General features: G+C 46.0%; 1 protein-coding gene and 1 long non-coding RNA gene across 26 annotated transcripts in view; one reads left to right on the top strand and one right to left on the bottom strand.

Moving 5' to 3' along the window:
• The window catches only part of LOC128573362 (uncharacterized), a 40,323-nt gene extending 31,269 nt beyond the window's left edge, over window positions 1-9,054 (bottom strand). Inside the window, exons 1-2 of one of the 2 annotated variants that reach the window (XR_008376445.1) lie at window positions 8,921-9,054; window positions 7,083-7,191 (exon numbers count right to left, since the gene is read on the bottom strand). This is a non-coding gene — a long non-coding RNA (uncharacterized LOC128573362). Of the gene's footprint in view, window positions 1-7,082; window positions 8,074-8,920 lie in introns of those variants that run through there. The other variant, XR_008376444.1, reaches the window with a different exon arrangement.
• The window catches only part of EPB41L1 (erythrocyte membrane protein band 4.1 like 1), a 124,582-nt gene that overhangs the window by 103,551 nt on the left and 4,171 nt on the right, over window positions 1-16,860 (top strand). For 15 of the 24 annotated variants that reach the window (XM_053573523.1, XM_053573524.1, XM_053573521.1 and 12 more), the window contains 6 exons: window positions 1,221-1,325; window positions 3,301-3,384; window positions 8,083-8,169; window positions 8,956-9,039; window positions 10,969-11,049; window positions 11,373-11,489. In XM_053573523.1, the coding sequence (XP_053429498.1) occupies window positions 1,221-1,325; window positions 3,301-3,384; window positions 8,083-8,169; window positions 8,956-9,039; window positions 10,969-11,049; window positions 11,373-11,489 (558 nt within the window). The remainder of the gene's footprint in view (window positions 1-1,220; window positions 1,326-3,300; window positions 3,385-8,082; window positions 8,170-8,955; window positions 9,040-10,968; window positions 11,050-11,372; window positions 11,490-16,860) is intronic. The other 9 variants (XM_053573525.1, XM_053573529.1, XM_053573536.1 and 6 more) reach the window with 3 other exon arrangements.

Consider the following 16,860-nt stretch of genomic DNA (forward strand, 5'->3'; position numbering starts at 1 on the left):
GTTCAGATGTCATTGCCCTAGTAAAAGATTTCCTGACCACCCTGGGTGGAAATATTTCCCGCACAGCCCCCTTATTCTGTAATGAATGCTTCTGCTCCAGCATGACCCTGAGTAGTCAGGTGAGTGGTAGACAAGCCTGCTCTCCCAACAGGTGGCAGCTCCCCACCTGTCATCTACTAGGTACTAACAAATGATTAAATGAATGAATGGCTGGATTGCAGGATTCTAACCCCCTATAAGAATCCCCCTCACCATCACCCCCCCCAACCAGACAACAAGCTAGCTCTCATATGTTAAAACCTATAGTGAGTATGGTCAGGAATTAGGCCCGGTGGAGGACTCTAGACTTCTAGAGTCAAGGCTGTAAACTGGTGGTCCCAGACCTAATCTGGCCAGTAGATGTATTTTCTTTGACTCTGGTTTAAAAATCAGGACATTTGATATAAAATCTAAGATTTGCTTACACTTTTAAAAAAACTCAGTCACTCAGAGGCCACGGTCACAGCTGGGCACACCTGAGTGGCATCCCACATGCTTTCCATTCCACCCCAGTCCTCAGGGAGCCTGCTTCACTCATGTATATCTCCTGCCTGGCCCTCTGGAAGCCTTAAGCACAGTGGTTCTCAACCTTCCTAATGCTGCGACCCTTTAATACAGTTCTTCATGTTGTGGTGACCCCCAACCATAAAATTATTTTTGTTGCGACTTCATAACTGTCATTTTGCTACTGTTATGAATCATAATGTAAATATCTGATATGCAGGATATATTTTCATTGGTCACAACCCATAGGTTGAGAACTGCTGTTTAAGCATGTGTGGCTCCTGCTCTAAAAGAGTTCAGCTGAAGCAGCTGGAAGGTCATTGAAGTCTTCCAGGGTTCAGGCACTCATGTATGTAAGGGAAACACTTAGTATGGGGCCTAGCACAGAGTATATTAATGGGATAGTGAATGTTCTTCTAATGGCAGCATGCAACCACCATGAATTTGTATGGTACAGGGGTGTGGGGCAGGCCTTCCTGGTGCCAATTCTGGCTCTCAGGCTGTTTATCTGTGATATAACACCCTACCTCTTTCACCCTGACCTGCATGCCCTTCCAGACCCCTTGGCCAGCTGTGGTGGTAGGAGATAACCTGATGACCCTATGCCACAGTTGGTCTGTGAACAGGAATCATGCTGGAGCTTGAGTTACGGAGCATTCTCCCTCATGTCCCTACAGCCCGTGAAAACGGAAACCATGACTGTCAGCAGTCTAGCCATTAGAAAGAAGATTGAGCCAGAGGCTGTACTGCAGACCAGAGTCACCACTGTGGATCACACACAGGTAACCTGCACCTTCCCATGTACCCTGAGCAAAAGTATTCAGTATTTGGGGGTGGAGTCCCCACTGCTGTGTCCAAGCCCCTTGGCCAACCTTTCCCACCTTGGCTTTCCTGGAACCCCCATTCTAATCCCGATGTCTCTCTGAGCTGTGAGGGTCAAGGGTTGGAGCAAGTTCTTGTCCTGGACACACTATACCTCCTAAAGTCTCAATTTTCCCATCTATAAAAGTGGGAATGGTCCTGAATCCCCCTTTTTCCTGGGAGTATCGGGAGGACTAATGGCTAGTGGATTAGGACCTTGGTTTTCAGACTGCTTGAAGGAGTTGGAGAGATTTATTGAGGTGTCCCAGGAGATGCTTGGGGAGAGAAGAGGGAGAGATCCCAATCCAGCTTCAGTCAGAACAGCTCACCTTGGGTCATTTTTTATGCACGGGGAGATTCCACATCAGATTGGTAAAATGAACAAAGTGGGGGAAAAATCAGTTATCTTAACAAGATGAAGTGTGCTTAGCACTCCGCAGAAGGCAGTCATGAATAGGCACAGGTATACGTCTTATGGTGCATTCCTTATGTTCCTTTTGTGGTTTTTAAACTTCGAAAATTAAGAGGGTGGGTCTGAGAGAATATCCTATTAGTTTTTCCTGGCCAGAAAAACTACAGTTCTCAGGTCTTTTTCTTTTTTTTACCCTGAGTCCAGTCTGTTTCAAGAACTGACATAAGGGTGGCGCCTGTGGCTCAGTGAGTAGGGCACCGGCCCCATATACCGAGGGTGGTGGGTTCAAACCCAGCCCCAGCCAAACTGCAACAAAAAAATAGCTGGTTGTTGTGGCAGGCGCTTGTAGTCCCAGCTACTCGGGAGGCTGAGGCAAGAGAATCGCCTAAGCTGGAGGTTGCTGTGAGATGTGACACTATGGCACTCTACCAAGGGCAATGAAGTGAGACTGTCTCTACAAAAAAAAGAACTGACATAAGACATGAACCAGCATAACGTAGGCAACTCTTTTGTTCCCAGAATTTCTTCTCCCACTTTTGTAATGATGCTAGGGTTTATGAGGCTGCCTACTACAGGTCAAGACTCTCAAGTTCTGATGAGCTTTTGACCTAGGACAAACTGCTTTCCTCCTCTGGCCTGTTTTCTTTTAGTAACATGTGTTTTGTTTTGTTTTGTTTCCATGCCAAAAAGTGTAAAGAAACTGAAAGTGGCCCCAAATTCCACAGTCTAGTAACCCTTAATTGATATCAAAACAAAACAACAAAGAAAGTATTCATAATTATAAAATTCAAACAGAACAAAATGAAATATTTCTTAGGATATGTCCCAGAAAAAAATTTATGCAGATTCCAACACAGATACCTACATCTCTATATACTTAAATTTTTTACACAAAAGCAAGCATTTTCTTTTATACCTTACCTTTTTTCCTTTATAATTTTTTCAACCCTTTGGGAGACCTGACCTGGGGCCAAAAATAAAGTTACCTGAAGTCATGAGCCTGTGCAATTTGGATACAAACCTGAAAATAATAATAATCATAATAATCATAATAATAATTTGAAGGGCTCACTCCTTTTTGTCTAGATAGACCCGCCTTATTCTTCTTAGTCTCACTCAGAAGGTGAATCTTAATTTATTTTTCCATTTTCCATTGATGGGACCTGTGGTTGTTTTTGTCTAGTGATATTTCTTAGTGTACTTTTCAAAGTTTGTATCCAAAGACTAACTTCCTAGGGATTACTGGGTCAGAGGTTGGATAGAATTTGTCCAGTTGTCTAGGATTATTTTTTCTTTGTCAAATTAAATGGGTGAAATGAAATGGAAAGTCTGTGAGGCCCCTCTGTAATTTGGTTTACACGTGGACCACCATAGTAATGCCCACTCTCACAGCCTGTCACTTTGTAACTGGGAATGCTGTGACGCAAGGTGACAGATGCCGCGGTGTATCTGACTCTATCTCTAATGATACCTCCTCTGGCCAGCAGGTTGATGGGAGTGCCTCAGTGGGGAAGGAGTTCATAACTACCACTCCCTCCATCACCACAGAGACCATATCAACCACTATGGTAAGCAGAAACTGGAAGGCCTCGCTCTTGGACCGGCCCCTTTGCCCTTCTCAGAACAGCCAGATAACAAGCTAACCTTGCCTGGCTGCTTCAGGAAGTCCTCAGCTGCCCTCTGCACTAGTCAAATATTATTGTCTGGTACCTTAGTTGCACAGGACACACAGTGAGACCTCAGTTTTCCAAATGAAATAATGTGAGGGATGGAATCTTGGGTCCTCAGCCATGGGCTGAGATGAGGGAAGGTGGGACTGTTTGATTATTGGCACACATGAATCTCATCTCATATCAAGATTCCACTGGTGTAGCTGAGCATGGTGGTGCATGCCTCTGGTCCCATCTACTTGGGAGGCTGAGGCAGAGGGATCACCTGGGCCTAGGAATTCAAGGTTACAGTAAAGCTGTGATCATGCTGCTGCACTCCAGTCTGGGTGACAGAGCAAGGCTCTGTCTCTTAAAAAAAAAAAAAATTAAGATCCTACTGGCAAATCACACTTCCAGTCTGAACTCTGTGCCTGAGAATTCCTGTTGGCCCATCCTGGTGGCTGTACATTTTCTTGAGTCTTGGACAACTTCCTTGCCTTGGTCAGAAGATGGCGTGCAGTGAACTCGAATTGGAAACTTAGGATTTTGGGCCACCTCCTGAGGGATCTTGTGATTCTGCTACCTATTTGCTGACTGACCCATGAAGAATAGTCCTTGGCCCCAGGTGTCCTCATCTGTATAATGCCAATAATCCCCATTCTGCAGTTTTCTAAGAGACTCCAATAACATTAAATCCTTTAATGATGAAACAGAACAGAGTATTCGGCACATAGCTTGTGGTTCTAGGCAGTGTGCTGAGAGTTTGGAATGGATCATCTCACTGGATCTTCACAGAGACCGTGAGCTAGATGCTTTTTCTTCTACATCCTTTATAGATGACGAAACTGAAGTTCAGAGAGGTAAAGTGGCTCACCCAAGGTCACATAACCAATAAGTGGTAGTGCTAGGTTAATCCTAGGCACTCTGACACCAGAAGCTGCACTTTCACCCAACCATTCTACTCTGCTGCCTTCTCCTGACCATTATGGACACTGGCCACATGGGGCTGGGGCTAGAGAAGGTAGTAATGCCTGAGCCAGATTGTTCTTGAACTGCTAAGAAATTGTTTTCAAATGCTTTCTCTTGCCAAACGCCTGAAGGGGGGACTACCCACCAGGTAGGTTTTGAATAAATGGAGAGTTTGAGATCAGTAAACCCAAAGTGGTCACCAGCTTGCACACTTTTCCTGGTCACTCAGTTCCTCCTCTCCTATAGCCCTTCACCACGTATCATCGGGATGCTTGTAAGGCTAATTTAAATTCGTCCTTCTGGTGAACAGGCAATTACACCATTCATTTACCATCCATATCCATCCATCCATCCATCCATCCATCCATTTGTTCCAAAAACATTTATTAGTCTCTACTCTTCTTGGAATGGGTTTACAGGGTTAAAGAAAATATACTTCCTGCTAGGATTCATTCATTCGAATTATCATCGTGAGCACCTTTCATGTGCTGCACCCCTGTATTTAGGTTCCGGGCACACAGTGGTGAACAAGGCCCAGCTCTCCTACATCTTGGCTGGATGACCTTGGGCAAGTTACATAAACCTCTCCAAGCCTCAGTTTCTACTTCTGTAAAATGGGATGGGAGTGGAGGGCAATAATAATACATACCTCCAAGGGTTGATGTGAGGATGAATTAAAGGATCTGTGTTCTCTACTGAGAATAGTTCCTGGCACATAGTAAGTGGTCTGTAGATGTGAGCTTCGGTTATCTCTGTCCTTCCTTCATGGATCAGTGTAATAATGCTATCCTAGGGACCATGGAATGACACCTCTGCCGGGAGGAGCTGGGGAGGGCACTACCTGTAGGCTAAGTTAAGATGCAGGCCTTGGGGGGAGGCATTCTAGACAGTGGGAGGAGCAGGTACAGGCAGGGAAGTACAGGAGCATAGACAAGTAGTCAGGGAAGCCAGGTGTCAGGTGGCTGCAGCAGGAACAGGGGCAGAAGAGGCTGGAAAGGAAGGCTGGGCCAGAGTTTGAAAGGCCCCAAATGTCATATTCCAAGTTCAATGTTCATCCCGCAGACAATGGGGAATCACTTAAATTTTGATGATGTCATCAAATCTATGTTTCTGTGTTTTAGAAAGGTTATTCTAGCAACCTGTGTGGAGCAGGGACTGGAGCAAAAGTTCCTACCTCCCCCTCTCCCCTTTCTCCTTCTTTCCTTCCTTCAACATGTATTTCTTGAATACCCACACTGTGTGAAGTTCTGTGCCAGGCACAGTACTGAAGAAGACAGACAGCGTTCCTGAGCTCTGGGGGCCAGGAGCCACTGAGAGACAGGAAGAGAAGGCAGAGAACCAGCTTAGAGGCCAGTGCCCAGGCAGAGGTGGGCTGGAGGGTGAGGAGGTGGATGCTGAGGAGGGGTGAGGGTCAAGGGATGTCTAGAGGAAGGGAAGTACAGATTTAGTCATAGGTAAGAATATTCAGGGTACAGGAGGAGGAAAGATGGGCTGGTGATGACACACAGTAGCCTGCAGTTCTCAAAGTATAGTCCCAGAAACTTGTTAGCAAGGCAAATTCTTGGACCCCACTCCTGACCTATTGACTCAGAGACTCGGGGGTGAGGCCCAGCAGTCTGTGTTTTCACAAGCCCCCCAGCTAATGACCCTCAAGTTCAAGAACTGCTGATGTAAACAGAGAGCACTAGAGCAGGGGTGTCTAACCTGACCCATGGGCCACATGCTGATTTTGTGAGAACTTTTTTTGGTTATCTGTGGTGTCAGATATCAGGAAAAATATGTACAGACCCTTTTTTGTTTGTTTGTTTTTTCCTAATTAGCTTTCATTTGTCTTTGTGTATTTAATGTGTGGCTTGGGACAACTCTTACTCTTTCAATGTAGGGCAGAAAAGAAAAAAAAGGTTGAACACACCTGCACTAGAGGAAAATTCTCTTTGGTGCAGCAAATTCCATTTGAAATCAGCTAAGTCTGAGGTGTCTGTGGGACATTTCCAGAAGATGATGTCTAGGAGACAATTGTTTTAAAGGTTTGAAATCCTGTGCATTATAGAATTAAAAAAAAAAAAAAAAGTTTGAAAATACCTGGGCTATAGATGAAGGAATAGAGGACCTGGGCCTCAGTGATTCAGCAGAGGCTCTGGAGTGGCTGAGGTAGCCCAGAGAGTGGCTGGCAAGTGAGAAGAACTTCAGTGTGGAGGAGGTGAGGTGAGACGTTTGCCTTGGCCAAAAGGAGGAACTGCGTATCCTTGAGACAGGAGAGGGGACTGGCTAAAGTTACAGGGGAGGCGAGGAAGAGCAGATGGTGTCTTGATTTGAATGACCTGTGTCCCCAGTAGTGGCCTCTGTTTTAGTGTAAAAGTGGAGGCGTGGCTTTGCCTGGGAAAGAGGCAGCAATGAGATAATAAGAGGCTTTAGGGGACAATGTTCCAGCATGACACTAAAATTCAAAGGGGCTAGTGGCCGTTTCCTAAGCCAGGAGAAAGGAAGCTTCGAACCTGGAAGCTACCCTTTGAAGATCTGCTGCTAGGCCATGTTCTGGACTACAGGTGCATCTGAGAACAGGCCTTGTGGTGCGGTGCCAAGCACCAGGTCACTGAAAGTCTCAGATGGAGAGAGGCAGGGGAAAGGTAGCAGGGTTCTGTTCTCACCTGCTCCTTGGTAGGCAGAGTTCCAGCTCTAGTGCCATGCACAGGTCAGGCTCCTCAGGAGCTACAGAATGGGCAAAGTTCTGGGTCCCTGCACAGGCAAGGCCGAGCCCTGGATAGTGCAGAAAATGAGAGGTAAAAGCAGGTCGCTGGGCCCCTGGCCGGATGTGTGAACAATTCCAGGAAGATCCAGCAGTTAGAACCCAAGGTGAGACCAGGAGAACTGGCTTAAGGATAAGAGTTCCAAGGGCAAAGTGGTGCAGAAAGCACATGTTGGACTTGGTGTCTAACCACCTAAAGTTCAATTCCAGCTCTATCACTGACTTGCTGGGGGACTTGAACAAGCAAATTAACATTCTCTTGCCCTCCACTTTCTTATCTGCGAAAGAGGAATATTAAAAACTATTCCCTACAGGTGTTGTGAAGATTAAATGAGCTAACGCATGCGACATCCTTAGTATAATACCTACACCTGGCAAGTACTCAGAAAACAGTCATTACTATTATATTCCAAATAGACAACTTACAGTCCTAGATTTATCCTATAGATTTTAGTTTACAAAGCCCTTTCTTCTCTGTTAGCCTCATAAGGCCTCTGTATGTGTGAGGCAAGGTCTGTTTTTACAGATGCTTCCACGAAGCCCGTAAAGAAGTGGCTCAGTTCCAAGTCACATGGCTCAAAGGTGGCAGGGCCAGGATAGGAGCCTGAATCTCTCAACTTCTTTGTGAGCACTTCTGGAGACAATCCCACATCTTGTTCACCACAGTGTCCCTCACACCAGACACTCCCTAAATGTTTGTTGAATGAGCAAGTGTGCAAGTGTGCAAGTGAGCGAGCAAGGGATGAATGAGAGGAGACTGAACTGAATAATGCTTTCAGTTCTTTGCTTCCACTGTCGCTGCTCTACCTTGTGGCCATTTGAGCTATATGGCCGCATGCTCTGGCCATCCTGGGGGCCTGCCCACCCGAGACCTGGCCATCTGAGCACTATTGTTTCCCCAGGAGAACAGTCTCAAGTCCGGGAAGGGGGCAGCTGCCATGATCCCAGGCCCACAGACGGTGGCCACGGAAATCCGTTCTCTTTCTCCGGTAAGTGGGCAAGGCCAGCTCAGGCTAGGGGACTCCAAGCTGAGAAAGTGGGCATGGGCCCAGGCCTGGCCATCAGCAAGTGCAGCATTGAGCTCAGAAGATGCCCTTTTAAGATCAGAGGCAAGAAATTGGGCCATTTTTGGATGCCCACAGAGTCTCACCAGTTGTCCTCCTCCCTTCCCCTCACATGTAAGCAGAGCACTGACAGTGTGAGGGTGAAGCAGCCCCTCACCTTTGTGGCACCTTTGATAGCTCTTTTGCATCTGCTATCCTTACTGACCAGGAAGAGCAATGGGCTAGGAGTCCAGAGGCTTGGATTCTGGCCCTGGCTCTGTTAGTGGCTATCCCAAAGTCTGTTACTGTGAGATCTATTCCAGCTCTTTCATTCTCTGAGTCTGATGTTCTAATTGTCTAGCCCTGGAGAAAGCATGTTCCTGGCTATGACAGGATGGGGGATTGGGAGGGCTCTGTTTCCATCTTGGACCCCTCTGTGCATTCTTCTAAGATTCCAGGATCTTTAAATTTTAGGACGTTGTTAGGATTCTGGGCCTTAGGAATCATGGGATCTAGGAATCTTAGATTTCAGGGTTTGAGAATATTATGGGTATAGGATTCTGAAGATTCTAGTATTCTTGGATTCTTAATGGTTCAAAGCATCTTGGCTTCAAAACATCACTTTTCTGGGGCCCCTGCCAGGGTCCCTTGGTCTACCCCACCCCATCCCCACCTCTGCAGAGCCCAGTGTCCTTACCTGACATCGGGGTGGGGGGTGGTTGTATTCTGCAGATCATCGGGAAAGATGTCCTCACCAGCACCTACGGCGCCACTGCGGAAACCCTCTCAACCTCCACCACCACCCATGTTACCAAAGTGAGTAGCAGCAGGGCGCCCCATGCCCCAGCTGGGCTGTAGGTACAGAGGTCCTTATTGTTGATCTATTTTGGCTTCTCAGTTTGTAATGCAGGCAAAGAAGACGTGTAGTGTCACCAGTTTCTGGAATACTGTGCACTTTGTCCTGTGTCACATGTCTTCCTAAGCACAGGCCTTTTCCATACAGCATTGATAGCCAGGCTGGGGGGATGAGACCCTTTCCTTTGAAGTAATTGTGAACCATGGCTTTTGCTTCTTATAGACCTTTAGGGCTGGAGGAATTTGGAGGGGGTTGATGTACAGGAGGCTCCACAAGAGTCAGGAAGCCTTTCCTGGAAAAAAAGAGAGTTTGAGCAGGGTCTTAGGAAGCCAGGTAGGACTCCAGAGGGAGGAGAAGACAAATGCAGATGTTCTAAGCAAAGCAGAAGACAGGAGCAGAAACTGCGTGTTTGCTTATTTGTTTGTTTGTTGAGCAAACGTTAGTAAGCATTAGCTTTATGTTGGCTGGAGGCAGCCATAAGTTGGGGGGAAATGAGAAGCACTAGAGTATGCAATGGGGAAATTCAGTTGCACTGGGGGAAAGGGGAAACAGAATATAGACCAACTAAAGCTAATACCAGGACACATTTGATTGTGGAGGATCTGAGTCTTAAGATGGAAAGCCATGAAGATTTTTAAATTAGTAATGACCCAGTGAATTTAAGGAGAGCATGTTAGGTCTACCCAGAGGTGCAGATAGGAGAAAGAAGAGGGAGAGGTATGGAGAGTGAATGGGGAGAAGGTCTGGACCAGGGCGGGACTTGGAGCAGGGGAGGGAAGAGAAAAGACCAGAGGAGGGGGCCTTCCTGAGTGCATCAGCCTGACTCAGACCATGAGGACAAGGGGTGAGAGGCAGGCTGGCTAACACATGGAAGGAGGAAGGCAAGGGGGCCAGCAAGGGTTGGAAGCCTGAAGGAGCCAGGTTGAGCCTGGGTGAGTTGGCGGTCCTGATGAGCTATCAGAGAAGTATGGTCAGCAGCACCAGCCCTTTGTGCACACAGACTCTGTCCCAGCCCCTGCCCGCTGCTCTGCAAGGCCCAGTACTTTTTTACATTCCCACAAAGAACCCCTTCTCACCAGAAGCATTAGTGAATAATGTTGACTTCTCTGAAAGCTCTTTGGGAAGGTTTTACATCACATGCCACACAGCATACAGCTCAGAAAGCTCTTCTTCCCAAAGTCCCTCTTGGCCCTGCCAACTGGGAGCCCCTCTTCTCTTTCTGTCCACTCTTGACCCCAGCTGGGATTTCCTGCAGCCACCACCCTCCTTTAACATGTCAAACAATGAGGTCCTGCCTTGGCTTCTAAATTCATCCAATCCTCCCACCTTTAGAAAACCTTGGAGATCATGAGTATCATCAATGCAATTTTCTCTTGTAGTATCGTTCTGAGTCATTTAAGATAGAACTTTGTCACCATTCACATTTCATTCATGTGTTCATTTGACAAATCTGCATTCAGCATCACCCTGGTCAGAGTGGGCAAGGGAGTTGGGGAGGAAAGGATACAGAGATAATATAGACAGGCCTTGCCCTCAAGAGCTCACAGCCTGGTGAGCTGAGCAAGGACATATACACATGTAGGGGTCTGTACCAGGCAGAAAGGCCCAGAACTGTGAGGCTGGAAGCAGGACATTGCCAGCCAGAGTCAGGGAGCTGGGCTCGGAAGACCTAGATGGAGCAGCTGAGTAATTGGGGCAGTAGCAGCAACCAGGCAAGATCTGCAGTTTGATGTCCCAAAACTAGAAGAGAGAAAAACCAAGGAAGTCAGGAGAGAAGGTAACTCCTGGTTCTCAGCCTTGTTCTTGAGCAATACTTCGGGTAGGTGCCCTGTTGTGGCTGCTGTCCCAGCAGGACCCAAGAGTGACCTCATCTCCCTCTCCCTCCACAGACTGTGAAAGGAGGGTTTTCTGAGACGAGGATTGAGAAGCGAATCATCATTACTGGGGATGAAGATGTCGATCAAGACCAGGTATGGGGGTAGAGAACATTATTCCCAGTGGCACCACCCAGTCCCCAGTCCTTCTTATATTGGGTTACTCATGGATAGTTAGCTTTATGGGCAGAGAAGGTATCCACTTCTTGCTAACCCTGTTCAGATAAGGACCCCTCAAGGAAGGGGCATTGAATGGGGGCCAGAAAGATCCAGAAGACCCGAGCTCTGTCTCTGCCTTTTTACTTTGCTCATCCCTGGGCCTCAGTTTCTCCAGCTGTGCACTAATGGGACTGTGATTCTCCATAGTCTCTCCTGTATTTGATATTTGAGGTTCCTCACTTTGTGTTCTTTTCCACCAGGCCCTGGCTTTGGCCATCAAGGAGGCCAAATTGCAGCATCCGGATATGCTGGTAACCAAAGCTGTCGTATACAGAGAAACAGACCCGTCCCCGGAGGAGAGGGACAAGAAGCCACAGGTAAGGCTTCTAAGGCTCAGCAGCCATGGCATGGAGAGGAGGAAGCAGTAGAAAGACCCTGTGAGGGTCATTGCCATCCGAGAACCCAAGTGGTTAGACCCCCAGTGAAGCTTTGACCCCTGTCTTCCTGAATTGTGGCTCAGGGGAGAGAGAGGTAGCTCCACCAGGTACAAGTTAATGGGCAGGGGAAGGAAGACTGGTTCCTTAGTTTCTTTGGGGTTTCAGGTCCCAGACCCAGAAAATAAATACAGAAGTGGTGAGAAAAGGGAGAAAGGATTAACAGCAAGTTTTGAGCTGGGACGGATGGAAGCACTCATGATCTTATTAGATATTGCCTACAAACTAAAAGATAGAAACAGTCCTACTAGGCCCAATGCCACATTCCTGTCACTGAGTTTCTGTCTATCATAGTCACTGGATGTTGACAAGGGGGTATGATGACCAGAGTCCTCTATCTGTTTTTATCTGTCTCTCTTTTTTTTTTTTTTTTTTTGTAGAGACAGAGTCTCACTATACTGCCCTCGGGTAGAGTGCCGTGGCGTCACACGGCTCACAGCAACCTCTAACTCTTGGGCTTACACGATTCTCTTGCCTCAGCCTCCCAAGCAGCTGGGACTACAGGCGCCCGCCACAACGCCCAGCTATTTTTTTGTTGCAGTTTGGCCGGGGCTGGGTTTGAACCCGCCACCCTCGGCATATGGGGCCGGCGCCCTACTCACTGAGCCACAGGCGCCGCCCATCTGTCTCTCTTGATTGCAAGCCCTTGACTTCTCAGGCCTTCAGGAGCCAGAATCTCGCTATCAATAATACCTTAGTGAATAAAAGGAATGGGATGATATTGAGACATTTTAGTAGCCAAAATTGAGAAAGGAGCTCTTCTGGCCCCTCTGGAAATGTACCACATTTTATCAGACCTATAAAACAAAATCCAATAGACATTAAGTTGAGTGAAATAAGCCAGACACAAAAAGTATAAATTGTATGATCCATTCATAGGGAGTCCAAAAACAGGCAAAACTAACCAATGATGAAAGTCAGAGTGGCATCACTTCCGTGATGTGGTATTGCCAGGGAAGAGCCACAAGGAAACCTCTGGGTTGCTGGAAATGTCAGTCCCATCTTCAACTGGGTGGATTACACGGGGGTATATACATATTTTAAAATTTGTCAAGCTCTTATTTATACTTAGACTTGTGTACTTAACATATTTGAAGTGTTCTACCACAATGAAAAAAAATCCATCTCGAAGACGCACAAATAACTGGTGTCCGTTTTGCCCTTTTCCTTGAAGGAAGGAAACCAGTGTTGTCTAGAAAGATACAATAATGTTTCTTTTTTGTCCTTTGATTACCACCCCCATTAATGTCAGAAGAAAAAGTACCAGAACATTTTTCTGCTTTAAAAGGCTAAACGAGGCTCGGCGCCTGTGGCTCAAGCAGCTAAGGTGCCAGCCACATACACCTGAGCTGGCGGGTTCGAATCCAGCCCTGGCCCGCCAAGCAACCATGAGGGCTGCAACCAAGAAAAAAATAGCCAGGCGTTGTGGTGGGTGCCTGAAGTCCCAGTTGCTTGGGAGGCAGAGGCAGGAGAATTGCTTGAGCCCAGGAGTTGGAGGCTGCTGTGAGCTGTGATGCCACGGCCCTCTACCCAGGGCGACAGCTTGAGGCTCTGTCTCAAAAAATAAATAAATAAATAAAAATAAAAGGCTGAACTAAACCAGTGCTGTTCTGTGGAACTTCCTACAATGAGGGAAGTGTTCCTCTGTGCCATCCGGTATGGTAACCACTAGCCATGCAGAGCATAATAGCTCTTGAAATTGTCTAATCTGAAATGAAATGTGCCTAAAATATGTGTAGGATTTTAAAGATTTAATATTAAAAAAGAAGAATACAAACTGTCTCAATAATTTTTATATTGGTTATATTGAAATGATAATGGATATATTGGGCTAAGTAAAATGTATTATTAAAATTAATGCCATGTGTTTTTTTATTATTTTAACATCAATTAATATTTAGAATTTTAATTTTGAAATTAATATTTTCTATTTACCTAGAACCTTTTAGAAAAATAGAAATATATAGAAAATGTAGGAAATTTTATCTAGAAAATCTGTTATCTAGGAAAATTTTAAATTCCATATGTGACTTACATTCTATTTCTGTTGGACAGTGCTGGTCTAGAAGTGTAAGTTTGCCATAAATGGCTCCCTGCTGTCCTCAGACTTTCTTAGAAGTTATTGTCACTCCTGTCCCCTCAGTTATCCAGTGATTCTTGCTTTTTCTCTCCCAAATCTCAAATTAGTGCTGAGTCTGATATATCACCTGGGGAAGCTTGTTTAAAATGCAGGTATGAGAGAACCCTTGCCATGAAGTCTGATTTAGAATGACTGGACAGGAAGCAGGGTCTGTACTGCCTGGGGGTCTTTATCTATACCTTGGTCCAGAAAGAGTCTCTGTATAGCCAGGTGTGGCCGTTCAGTCACCCACACCCGGCTGCAAAGAACTCCGAATGGGGGAGTCCAGAGGCCTGGCTCTACATCTGTTCCGCTGACTGGTGTGTGACTATGGGTTAGTTTCTTTCCTCATGCAGACTCAGTTTCCTCACTTGCAAAATGACGAGATGGACCATGCACCCTTCCAGTTATATTCCTCCGGCTGTTTGCTTTCCTGTTTGTTGTATATTTCTCACCCCTTTTGCATTCCCCATCTCACGCCTCCTCATCTTCCTTGAGGCATTCCCAGCCAGGCCCCCACCTCTCCATGTCCCTGGCCGGTCAGGGCTCTTGTCCCAGTCTCCACTTCCTGCCTACCCTACTGCCATGCAATCAATCCTTCCCATCTGCCCACCTCGCTGCTCTCTCCGCTGCCTCATTCCTCCTCCTCGCCTCTCTTTAGTTCCTTCTTTCATGCCATTGCCCCACACACCAGCAGGCACCATCTCTTTCTCTTCTGGATCGTTCTGTAAAGGTCACCTTGTTTATGTTGCCCTGGAGAGCCAGAAGTTTACCTCCCTTGCTTTTTCTGCCCAGATGCTTTCCCTGAGTAAGAGATACCTCTGACCCTCGGTGTAGTTAGATTCACTAATTCTGGAGAAAGATTGCCTCTGAATTAGAAAGCTCCTTTTTAAAGGGTTTGAAAACATTAGCTTAATGGAAGGATGCATCTTGGTACCCCAAGGAAGGGCTTGTAGTCTTGCAAGTCTAGATTTGAATCTCATCCCCTGCCCTTCATTAGCTGTGTAACCTTGAGCAAGTTATTTAACCTCCTCAGCCCATGTTTCCACATCAGCCAAATGACAATTATCATCATAGCAATAACAGTTGCTGTAGTTTATAGTCGGTTTACGTTGTGCCAGGGACCGGGCTATGCACTTGGCATTAGCACTGTTATCTGGTCATAGATTTTACACATGAAAAAACTGTGGCCCAGAGATATTAAATGCCTTGCTTACAGTCTTTTTTTTTTCTTTCTTTTTGAGACAGAGTCACAAGCTGTCACCCTGGGTAGAGTGCCATGGCATCACAGCTCACAGCAACCTCAAACTCTTAGGCATAAGCGATTCTCTTGCCTCAGCCTCCCAAGTAGCTAGGACTACAGGTGCCCACCACAATGCCCGGCTATATTTTTTTGTTGTTGTTGCAGTTGTTATTGCTTTTAGCTGGCCCGAGCTGGGTTTGAACCCCCAGTCTTAGTGTATGTGGCTGGCGCCCTACCCACTGAGCTATGGGAGCCACCCTTGCTCACAGTCTTTAAGCTGGAAACATGGCAACTGATTAGAGAGTCAAACCTAATCTGTTCGATTCTAAAGCTATCCTATGGTCTTAACCTTCCCACCACACTGACCTTTCACAGTGTCTTTCTCATAGGGTTACAGAGACCATACATATATGGTAGTTAGCAGAGTGCCTGGCACATAATAAGTGCCTAATCAAAGTTCATTATGATTATTATTACTATTAACTCCAAATAGGCTAACAAAATGTTACATGGAAGAGCTGCTGTAATAAACCAAGAAGAATAAATTATAACATGGTAGTTTTTAGATATCCTTGGTGCTTTTGAAGACTTTTCACATATCCTGATTGATGATTAGACTGACTTACAGGGCAGCCACTTCATTAATGGATGAATAGACTTAAAATGCAGCCTGCCACAGGAAGACAAAAAATCCCCAGAATTGAATAAAAAGAATGCATTCAGACTTTGGATCCAGAAACATCTTGGTAGCGGTGTGCCTGTAGGAACCTTTCTGGTCCTCGGTTTCTTCATCTGTAAAATGGAATTAATCTATAAATTGGTGCTGCTGTAGTAATTAACATCTGTGATATGCGGGATCAGTGTCTTGATTACAGAAGGTGCTCAGCAAGGTGAACCTGCTTCCTTATCTGTCTGGGGTTTTGCTGTGTTTAGGGGTTGGTGAGAACCCTGAGAAACTTCACCACCATCCTGTGCATAAGGTCCTGTGTCCAAGAAGGTGTTCACCTTGCTGGTCTTCGTTATCTTTTCCTTCTTTGAATCCTCCAGAAATATCTATCCCTGCTCCAGTTGACTCTGACCTTCCTTCTTGTTTTTTTTTTTTTTTTTTTTTTTTTTGTGGGTTTTTTTGGCCGGGGCTAGGTTTGAACCCGCCACCACCTCTGGCATATGGGACCGGCACCCTACTCCTTGAGCCACAGGCGCCGCCCCTGACCTTCCTTCTTAAAGTTCTTGCTGTGAACGTGGAAAGGCACCCATCTCACACAGAGGCTTTTCTCTTGTTTGACTGTAACTTCACAGTCCAGAGGTGTGGTTTCTGCTTCATCTTCTCCTTCTCCCCTGCCCCACCTCCTTGGAAGAGGACCTGTCTCCCAAACACTGTCAGCAAGAGGGCAGCACTAACCTAGCTTCCTAGAACTTTCAAACCTCAAACTTAATTAAATGGGGAAAAAAAATGATCTGTTCCAAAGTAGGAACCTTGGGTTCTAGTCTTGTTTCTGCCAACTTACTAAGTCAGTAAAGCTTCTGGTCCTTACTGGGCCAGTTTTCTTATCTACCAAATTAGCCAAGAAGGATACCTTTTCTGTGATTCATTCTATTAGCACATGACTGTGTGTGAGTGGTAAAAGGTAGGAAAGATATTCCATCTATCTATTAAATGGTTTTGGGTAGTCACTGCCAAGCACAGTGTTAGGCACCAGAAAAACACCCTTGCCTTCAAGGAGACCAGAATAATGTGTAATTAAAGTAACAAAAGCAACAATAGTATTCATAAGAACAGCCAGTATTTATTCAGAACTTACTATATACTGGGCCTTTGCTTTGATTTTGTCCCTGTAACTGCAATAGGCAGGACCCATTTTACAGAGGAATCAACAGAGGCTTAAAGAAGT

This window comes from Nycticebus coucang, chromosome 21 (genome assembly GCF_027406575.1).
Source record: "Nycticebus coucang isolate mNycCou1 chromosome 21, mNycCou1.pri, whole genome shotgun sequence".
In the NCBI taxonomy this organism is placed as follows: domain Eukaryota; kingdom Metazoa; phylum Chordata; class Mammalia; order Primates; family Lorisidae; genus Nycticebus; species Nycticebus coucang.